Raw genomic sequence first — 11,252 nt, 5'->3', positions numbered from 1 at the left:
TTTGATTGTTAACAATACATTTTTAAGCTCTCGTATCTCAGGATAAGTCCATAATATCATTACATCTTTGGCAATTCCTGAATAGATTCGTGGAATAAACCCTGAACAAGGTTTGACTAACCGCAAAATTTACTTAATCCTTTAACCCTCGAGCAGTCGCATCTTCGGCCACCCTCAGCGACACCACGCGTACGTTTTGTACCACAAGCGTGCTTTTTTCATGGTGCGTGTACTCAGTACACGACGCGACCGCTCCCGGGTTAACAAATCCACATATGAAGGAACGTTGTTTTTTTCACTCAAATTTTTGAATAAAATCGTAGAAAACGAACGATTGAAACATTTTTCGTGAACACCCTTTCACCACTGCGTTGATTCGTTGTTCCCTGAGGGATATGCATCACATGCTGCCATGCTGCTTCCAAATCATGCTAGGTATGTAATGGAGAAACCTACGAAGATGAAGTAGAGGACAAAAAGGAAGGGGAAACAGAGCTCGTCAATTGAAAAAAGGGATGCAACTGTTGAGGCTGGTTTTAAAAACCAGGACGAACGGTAAGGATCAAAGATGAACGAAGGATAAAAAGATGTACAAGGACGCGTGTGTCGGTTAGTGCGTGTGGAGAATTTGACCGGTGAATATATTCGTCTCGGTGGAAGTGTGGTTCAGTCAGTGTGGCGCGAAATGACGTCGGATTGCAAAAATATGGCACAAACCAGGCAAAGTGATTTCAGTATAGAACACATCTTAACCAAAGCTGGAGAAAAGTACGAAAAACGACGCCGATTGGATACATTTTCGTGCTCATCGAACACTTCGTCGCACAGCCATAGTGATAGTGACGAACCGTTGGGGTCCGAAGAGGATGAAGAGATTGTGGTGGATAATGTTCAAAAGAGCGGTTGTAATCACACGACAGGATACCTGCAAAACTGTGTGCCAAGCTTTGATTGGCTGTACTATACGCGCTATCGGCCACCTAAGTTGCCACGTGAGTTATTTATTTATTACACTATGGATTACTGCACAAATTTCTACTGGCCTGCTTACTCTCACACAAAATTTGACGTTTGAGCGGTGCCGATACCGCTCAAATGTCAAATTTTCTGTGAGAGTAAGCAGGCCAGCATAAAGTCGTGCAGTGGACCTCTAACAAGTATAAGGCATGATTTTTGTGAATTTCACAACCGCTTTTCATTTGTTCAGAAAATTTGTTCGCTTCCAGAAAAAAAGCATTATAATATAATCAAATCAAAAAGAAAAAATCTTTCTCCATTCTAACTTTATTGGTTGTTCTAAACTAAACATTTGTTATTTTAAACCAAATCATCCATTTACCTTTACCAAAGCTGGAGTTATTTCACGCAGAAAAAAATATATTGATCACAAAAATAAAGTGCTTTGAATCAAAGAAAATAAAGCATTGAACCACGGCTTAATACCACTTGGCTTTGAATCTAATACATTCGCTATCAGTCAAAGCATGCCGTTCATTGTTTCTAAAAGCAAGCCTTCGTGGAATTGATTTAAGTTTCAAATACTTTTTCGCTTTGAATCTAAAAAATTACTGCATTGAAACTAAGCAATATTGTAAATTCAAAGACTATATTGTTTAGAAACAAATATACATTTTTTTTATTATCTGTATTAACCTTTCAGGACGTGCGCTATTTTGGGCCCAAAACTGCACCGCGCTCGCGCTGAATACGACGAGCGAGATTTTTTGGCGGTGTTGTACTTTTTACACGAGATTTTTAGCCCTAGGCTAGTTCATCTCGGGACGCACGCTTTACTTCCCTTCCGAAGGAAGAACTCACATGTTATGAGTTTGTTGGGAGTGGGATGCGATCCCAGGTTCTTGGCGTGAGTGTTCTAACCATCACACCAGGCCCGCTCCACAAATCGCCCCCTTAATGCTAGAACCAGGTAACTGGTTTTGCGAAATTTCGAAAGTTTTGTTTATATCTGAAGAAATACCATAATAATAAACAAAAGTTTATTGATTGGAGCTACGACAACACATAATGATTCTTCTTTTAAGACCAACAAAGTGTTTGTTTTATACCAGGATTAGTTTTACCAGCCAATGACCAGCCATGGACTTCAGGCATACGAGAATCGAACACGGGTACTAACTGTTATAATATGTTTCATTGATAGCGAGCTACCCGAGCAAAGTCCAACAACAAACAGAACAGATAATCGAAAACATGATTTGTATTCAGCAACAAATTGATATCACATTTTGATATCAGTTTATCTTTACTTCATTTGATTTCAAATTTTGTTTTCCGTTTTCTGTCACTTTTAATTACTGTAAATATTCAGTGTTAGAATAGTTTTAAATCTTTTAGTAAACTATGTCAAGTAATTCTACGGATATATCATTAGTGCAATTATATTATTGCATTTATGATTTAATATCAACCGAAAACCTCTACATTTATCGATTTTTTATTTTTCTCGCGGTGATAACAAAAACAGTTATCAATTTGCTATCATCGAGAGCAGGAATTGTTTTCAATGTGTTGCAACAGGAACATTTTTCTGCTCTCATTTTTGATGTTTTAACCGTTAAAACGACCAAAACGACAACAACCTGAGTTATCAAACATCAATATCACAACATCAAAATTAGTTTTCAATTTGCTATCAGACTTTGCTCGGGTAGCTCCTTTCGTTTTCCTAGGTGTCATAGATTAGCACCCTATTCTGAAAGTAGCTCTACTCCAGTATCGGACACACTCCGCGACTCCTTGGTGTATGACGCACCCGATTGCGGCCCAGCGGGACGACCGCGCAGTAGCAGATTCCCCTGCGCTTCCTTAAAGCGCTATCTTGGCCGTTTTGGTTACAGACCCAATAGCGTCCACCGTTGATCGAATCTTCCAGATGTCGAATTGGTTATCCGCGAGCCCTCTGGTTTCTCATTAAAGGCCATCAGCATCGACAGACTGATCCGCTCCGACAGTTTTCCGGCTGTGTCCAGAAGGCAGATAGGTCTGTATGCCGACGGCTCGGTGTTTGGGCAGAAGAACCAATCTTTGCCTTTTCCACCTCTCCAGAAATTTGGCTCTGTCTGGGCACATCTGCAGAGCCATTCTGAACATGTCAGGGCTAGCTGCGATGTCCGTCTTGATGGCTACCGTCCGGTTCCGAAGCCTTGTCAACTTATGCGAATTCGTTATTGCGATAAGCTCGTCGTTCGGCACCGGGGCGACCTCGCTTTGACCGGTTTGGCCATAGGGGACGGCATCCCCTTGAGTGGCATTCCCCTGCCATCCCCTAGCAAATCTGGCGTTCAAATAGATAAAGCCAGGCGTTGAATAGATTGGAGGACGCGACGGAGGTTGGGGAAACGACAGAGATTCCTGATCCAGAAGCTCCACAATTCGATGAACATTGAAACATGAAAATGGGCAATTTTTGGGTGACGTAATTTATGGACGCTCACTAAACCGCATCCATGTTGTCTCTGGCAGACGAGAATATCTAAACGAAATTTCAATTCGAACATTTTTTTTCTGTCATAGCTCGATGTGATTCTGATTTGAAGAATATCGCACCAATAACTCGAAGTGATATGATATCAGTTTTGTTCTTGTCGAAATATCTGAAACTTTCTACATAAGAACAAATTTAGCTCTTCTGCACGAAATGGAACACATACACCCATAGAGATGGCGCAATGTTAGTGAAATGCTTTGAGATTGTTCCCAAAATTCGCCAATATCTTGAATTTTATCAATCTGATGCAAAACCTGCTTTCAGATGATCGAATGGTATTATATTCAGCTTTTAATTTATGAAAAAAGATTTAAAATTGGTCGAACAAAACGCAAGATATTTGAATTTTATTAAATTCCATATTTTAAAAAGTTGTAAAACTCGATATTGAGCTAAAACTCAAAAACTGTTCTACTTTAAATTTTTTGAAGCAAGGTTTCGAAATCAGCGCTAAATTATGCTTAAAAAATTCTGGTCGTTGACAGAAGTTCACGACTTTCGTTTTATTTTGTGAACTAGTGTAATGAGCCGCAGTTGAGTGATACGTATCGCCGCCTGTGAATCCTAAGATCGTAGGTTCGATGCTAAATGTTGGCATTTATTTTTTTTTCAAGAAAAAGTTCGCCAAACCCTGTCTGCTATTGTTTTGATCTTGTAATATCTTAGCGAGCTATTATTGAGCACTTCTCCATACTAGATTTTGAAATTATTTCTGATGTTTTACCTTTTATCTCAATCAAACCAATATCAGCTTTTGTTCTTCAGTAATTCAATTATTAATAACTAAATGTGTTATTCGTAAAATTTTCTCATCTACTTGGTTTAGTTCTAGCATATAAAGGAAAACAATGACAACAAAATCATGCTGTTTCCGCAAGCATTTTCAACGTTATCTCTTTTTTCATAAGCACCAGATCAGCTCGCGATCAAGATCATTGGTTACATGGATCAAGAACAGCTAGAGCCTCAACGAGAAAAATTAAAAAAAAAATGTTTTCCCATATAAAATCCCGAAAAAGCTACAACCGCGATGCGTAAAATGTAGGCATAACCGATTATGAGCAAATATTGCACAATTGTTTAGTCCTCAAATGGCACTAGGAAAACCCTGATCTGATTAAATCTGATCAAATTTGAATTTCCCCACCCTAACACCCACCCTAATGAATAAATTATATATAATCATGAATAAAAGTATCGCGACTAATTCAACACCACCACCTATCATCACCGCAATTTTATCTGGCATACCTATTACGACCAGTAAGTCTGATAAGAGCGAAGTCTGAGATGAGCGGTTTATCATCGAAACCCAATATTTTCCAAATTTGGCAAGTGCAATCTAATGCATGCTTTGTTTTATCGAATGTTATCGCAGCACAGAGAACAGACATCCAACAAGTCCAATCCAAAAAGCGTGTCAGTAAGCCTTCAGTGCAACAGAAGCAGTAACACCGAAACGGCATTGCAATCGTCTTTCTTTTCGACAATAACTGACGCAACATGTAGACGTGCGCTAAATCTCAACTAAAAACTGTGTTTGCCATAAACACGTCAGTAACATAACCAGGGTCGGATTAACAAATGTGGGAACCCGAGGCCACAGTGTTGTGACCCTATTTTTAGAAAATATTTTTTTTCACAAATTGAGCAAACTTTGTTTGCGAAAACTCCAAAAAGAATTTCTAGTGGAATTCTCAAGGACTGCTTCAAAGCAGATTTAGAAAAAATCTATGGAATATTGTCAGAAGTTCGCCATAATTTACAGCCTTAATTCAGAAAGAAAATTTCACAACAACTCAATCAATCTATTTTCTTTAAAAATCGAACCGAAACGCTTCATATACAAATTTAGTTAATATTGTTGCTATAGCTCCTTTAACCCTAGTAGGATGTTGGGGTCAATATGACCCAGATAGACACGCTGAAGTACATCGAAATATCCGATTTTCCAAAATTTCAATGCAACCGAATTTTTATGTCCAGATTAACATTAAAGATACATCTACTTTGTTTCGCACGCAGAAAAAAGCATGGTAAAATCAAAAATATTTCAGGTAAACTCAAATAAATTGTCAATTTGTTCTGGCAACAAAAATAAAACTGTTTGGAGCAAATCGAACGTCACATTTGAAGCAAATTCAATCCATTTTTGAAACAAACATGCATCTTCTGACAGGTTATGTTAGAAACAAATGTATTTTTTTTGTGACAGATCGGCCCTTCGGAAATATTTGTTTTTTAATTAAATTTACAAAGTCATTTCCTTCTCTAGGAAAACCCACTTCCCGCGTGGCACTTTCAATGCCAACATCATGTAGAGTACATACGCTCCCGAAATTAATGGGATTTCGTGGAAACTTTTGGTGAAACTTGACTTTTTTGCAAGAGGAAATCTTGTTTGGTGCTGTAGCTGGAACTTGAGAGTTTTGTTTATGTTCTCGACGGCGGAACGGTAAGCTCTTCAATGGGTATTGAAGAAATCAATATGTAATTGAGTTTGTTTTAAAAATTATTATTTTAGTTTTAAATATTTTATCAGTTTACCGAATAAACATGGATATTTTTGTTTCATACGAACGAAATTTGTCTCCGTGCGATTTGAATTCCGGGACATTTTTTTGGGAGGAAATTTGTTTTAGTCTGGATGCCCGTTCTATGTGGCCCCGGATAGGTTAGCGTCTATGACCCGGTAGATAAGATCGAGCCCAATAAGCGAGTTATCTTGGAAAACCAATTTATCAAGTTTGGCATGTGCAATTTTATCATTTCAATTAAACAGCATCTAGTTGATGAGCTTTTTCCATCTCACGGGTGATGAATGATGTAATCGTTATCAGATTGGTATATTTACGTTATGCCTGGTTTAAACGGTGCAAGTGACTTGATTCCAGTCCGCTGAAAATGCTCAATTGAACGCAAATTGAACGTGTAAACACCACCATTCATCTCACTTGAGCAACTCACTTGCAGGGCTGTTACAAAAGTCTCGATTTGGAAACTGCAAAATCCGCGCCACGCCATTTGAAATCCGCGCCGAGGTCATCAAATCCGCGCCAGTACAAAAGCATATGGTTTTGATGACTCAAACTCATAAAAAGCAACTATTCATGACTTTTGTTGCGCTCCAGGTGATCATTTCAAATGTAAAAACTGATTAGAGGAATCCTGAATAACATTTCTGATAGATTCTTGAGGAAATCTTTCAAGAATTCTCAAGAGATGAATCCTTGAAATAACCCATGGAGGAATCTGAAAAATTGATGATTTTCTGGAAGATTCATTGAAGGAATCCCGGGAAGAAAATTTCTGGCAAATATTCAGACCTTTGAGCAAACGGTATGTAGAAAAGCATTAATTTATTAGAAATAATAAGATGACAATAGCAGTTTACATATTTTTTAGGATAATTCTATCAGAGTTTTTAGCAAAAAAAAACGATTCAACAGAAATTGCACAAGTACTTGATTCAGGAATTTCATCCATCACGGTTTCATGAAACTCATCTATAATAAATCAAACAAATCCTATACGTTTAAAAACGCTATGAACCTAATTGTATGAATAATATTCTATCCAGAGTTATTCCAGAGATGGGTAACTCACTCGCGAATCGACTCAAAGAATCGATTCGTGAAACCGAGTGAGTGAACCATGACTCTTTTTCAAAGAGTTGCGATTCTTTGATGCCAATTCCAACGAGTCACTGAAAAGTATTAGCTTGGCTGAGCATTAAATAATGAATCAACTTATCCAGCATTTTACTACGTCTTGCTCAGACATTTGTGCATACTGTCAAGGCGAACCATGCAAGCGGAAAACTGTATAGAAATGTGCGAAAAGGAGTCAGCTCAAACCGAAAATCGACATCTCTCTTCAAATCCCGAAATGAGTTACTGAATCGGAAAGTTTGCCGAAGAAACCATTATTCTATCTCTTATAGTTCCTAACTTATATTTTTTATAAGATTCATGTTAGGGTGATCCATGAATTTCAGTTTTCCTGAAATAACTTTTAATTCGTTCGTTTTTAGTAAATACTTTGTTCCGAGCACTTTTAGAACAATCAACGACGCATATTTTTTCCAAGGAGCTCAAAGTTCTAAATCTCATAGTTAAAAAGATAAGGGCATTTTTCTTCGAAAAATCACTTTTTTTTCAAAATGTCATATCTCAAAAAGGAGCAAATGGATTTTCAATCTCCCGGTTGCATTGGAAAGATCGTACTCTGTTCTATTTATGGTGAAAAAACTGCAGGTACCTTTTTTGTTTAAAACTTTTTATTGAATTTTGAAATACGATTTTTTTCATGGAAAAGCAGTTGTAACTTTGAAAATCGATGAGATACAAACTTGGTGTCTTCGACAAAATTGTGAGTTTTTGGCTGCTATAAAAGTACCCAGAACAAAGTATTGCGAAAAAATCAACACATAAAATTATATTGAATAAAAACCGATTTTCATATGGAAAGCGGAACAATTTCAGCAAACTCAACTAGATCGAAGTAACCATGTCGAAAATGTTTAAATTTGCTCATAATCCATAATTTGTCAATGAACTCAACTTAAAATGTGATTTTGAGCTGATTTCCATCAATTTAATTTCAATTTCATCACTTCAATGTATGGATAGTGAAAATGTCAATCACTAGTATATGTTTCTGTTAACGTAAAAGCCTATCAAAGTTACATGATTTATGATATCTTATCAACATTGTGCCTAAATGGTGATGACAGTATAAATAAACATTGGTTCTATAATGAAATGGATGACCATTTACCAAGCTACTTTGATCTATCTAACAAAGACGAGTTGAATTTGCTTGAAATGTGTCATTTTTCATATGAAAATCTGTTTTTACTCAATATAATTTTATGTGTTAATTTTTTCGCAATACTTTGTTTTGGGCACTTTTATAGCAGCCAAAAACTCACAATTTTGTCTAAGACGCCAAGTTTGTATCTCATCGATTTTCAAAGTTACAACTGCTTTTCCATGAAAAAAATCGTATTTTCAAAATTCAATAAAAAGCTTTAAACAAAAAAGGTACCTGCAGTTTTTTCACCATAAATAGAACAGAGTACGATCTTTCCAATGCCACCGGGAGATTGAAAATCCATTTGCTCCTTTTTGAGATATGACTATTTGAAAAAAAATATTTTTCGAAGAAAAATGCCAATATCTTTTTAACTACGCGAGTTAGAACTTTGAGCTCTTTGGAAAAAATATGCGTCGTTGATAGTTCTAAAAGTGCTCGGAACAAAGTATTTACTAAAAGCGAACGAATTAAAGGTTATTTCAGGAAAACTGAAATTCATGGATCACCCTAACATGAATATTATAAAAAATTATAAGTCGGTAAGAGATAGAATAATGGTTTCTTCGGCAAACTTGCGCCAAATAAGTTCTTTTACAACTTTGGAAAACATTTTGTAAACGTACATAAAACTATTAAAATGCTGATGTTTGGATCAGCGAAACTAGAGGGACCACCCTAATTTCACAATTATTGAGAAAAAAGATTGAAAAATAAGAAGAAACTTTCCCAAAGACATCATGTATCTAAAACTTAAGGTTTAGGCACAAACATTTTTGTCTTCCTAAATACGGCTCTGGACCCACTGTGCAATGACGTTTGACGTCCAACGTTTGACTTGAACGAAATAGTTCAACATGTTCAACTTCCATTCAAGTCAAGTCAGTTGCTCAAGTGAGATGAATGATGGTGTTTACACGTTCAATTTGCATTCAATTGGGTATTTTCAACTGACTGGAATCAAGTCACTTGCACCGTTTAAACCAGGCATTAAGTCATTCGCTCAGTCTAAACTCATCATTCCATTAGATTGAACATCTTTGAGAAGTTTGCTAGTGAAATCGTCTCAATTGAACAGTCTAAACCCGAAATTAGAGTGGTTCAAGGAATCGTTTTTATTCTACACCGCTTATTGGATTTGTAACTGGACTCTAGATAAATAGTGAATTTTGGTAAGCTTCTAAAATATTCTAGGGATATCAGATTGAAAAAAGTTGATGTTTCAATATACTCTAAAACTGTTTTTAGGAGAAAAAAAAAGTCAATCACAGTTTTATGCCTCTAAAGAGCATTTTCAGGCATTTTAACTAGACAACATTTAAATTTTAATGAAATTTTGTGGATCATTTATTTTGCAGCAAAACACAAACCATTTTCCCTCATTTAACTTTTGAAAAAATATAACTCGGGAACGGTTTGTTGGAAAATTGATGCCTTCGAAGATGTTTAAGGACAGACTTGTTAGAATCCAGAATGGCCGCCACAATGGCCGACTTTGGCAGCTACTCACGAATTCGAGCGCACACCTGAACTTTTTATTTTAAGCTTATAACAAGTGAGCAAGAACAGAATAATGAAATGCACTATTGTTTGAAGCTTGCTTCATTTTGATGCATTGTTGATGCGGGATTTCAAGACGTTTGTCCTTAAAAATATTTGAAAGACTTTTGGAAAAAAAATACATTGAGAACAATATACATCACGAATCTATGTTAGATGTGATATAATTTCAATTTTCCAAAAACCTTACCTTTCGATTTATTTCAATATTTTTCTATAGAAATCTGACTTCCAGCCTCAAAATTTGCCAGTTTTCCCAAAGACGATATCCCCTTTTATCGAGTACGATGTATATAGTATATAAAGCCATTCTCTCGTATACAACCTCTTGCCCCTAAAGACCAATTTAAATAAATAGTTTACCCAGTAAACTTACACTGATTTTTGTTCTATCTCCTCGCGCAGGTCCCCAGAAAGCCGGTCCCGTCAAGCGAACACCCGGCCGTTTGCCACGCGTTCCGTTCACCCCCGGACAGCTGAGTGCCTTAGAGGATGCATACAAAATGTCCACCTACCTGAGCTCGGAAGAAGCAAACCAGCTGGCGTACAGTTTGGATCTGACGAATACGCGAGTGAAAATTTGGTTTCAAAACCGTCGCGCACGTGACAGACGCGAGAAACGTGAAGCCGCACTTGGTGCACCGGTCGCCAGTGGCAGCACTGGCGCGCTGAGCGCTAGTACTGCTGCTGCGCTGGCGCCGATCGGTCACTTTGCGTACTTCAGTGGGCAACGGGAGTTTGCGCCCGGATCGCCGAATGGTTCCAGCGGGAGTGATCGAAAGAGTCCAAAGTAGGGATTCGGGCAGACTTTGTGATATACCAAAAGTTCAAAATTTAAGCGTTGTAAATATTAGTGCTATGAACATTAATTTATATGAAAACAGGATAAGCTAAGTTAACCAACAGAAATATATTTTGAAATGTGTTTTTAAAAGTGGAGATATGATGGAGCCAGGAAATTGTTTTACACGATTCTTTCAAGATATCACATGTCACATCATAATTACAAAAAATACACACAGGAATAAACTAAGCGTGACAAAAGGCAAACCAATACTCCCACCTAGGGTCTGGGACCATTTGGGCAGGCGGACCTATTTTGGGCACTTGCTGCTACCCAAGTAATCACGATGCTGAAGCCTTATTGCATGTAGATATAAGGTGTATTTAGGGCAATCATTACTTTACATGCAAATTTAAAGTAGATTATGCGATTGCTCTAAGATTAACATGCAATAAGGCTTCAGCACCTTGGTTACTTGGACTTCACGCAACTAAAAAACCTTAGGAAGTTCATAAGATTTTTGCCATAATAGGACAGATCGGTGTAGTACTAGATTTGTAGTAATGAGCTAAATTTTAGTATTGT

General features: G+C 37.2%; 1 protein-coding gene across 1 annotated transcript; it reads left to right on the top strand.

Moving 5' to 3' along the window:
- Nucleotides 1-685: 685 nt before the first annotated feature.
- LOC109400074 (homeobox protein MSX-1) lies at nt 686-10,833 on the top strand. Its single transcript, XM_029851717.2, has 2 exons — nt 686-992; nt 10,289-10,833. Exons 1-2 carry the CDS (start codon nt 686-688, stop codon nt 10,675-10,677), a joined length of 696 nt encoding a protein of 231 aa, XP_029707577.2. The 3' UTR covers nt 10,678-10,833.
- The last annotated feature ends 419 nt before the right edge of the window (nt 10,834-11,252 follow it).

This window comes from Aedes albopictus, chromosome 1, assembly GCF_035046485.1.
Source record: "Aedes albopictus strain Foshan chromosome 1, AalbF5, whole genome shotgun sequence".
Taxonomy (NCBI): domain Eukaryota; kingdom Metazoa; phylum Arthropoda; class Insecta; order Diptera; family Culicidae; genus Aedes; species Aedes albopictus.
Note: the sequence above shows the minus strand (reverse complement) of the source record. Positions and strands in the feature narration are given on the sequence as shown.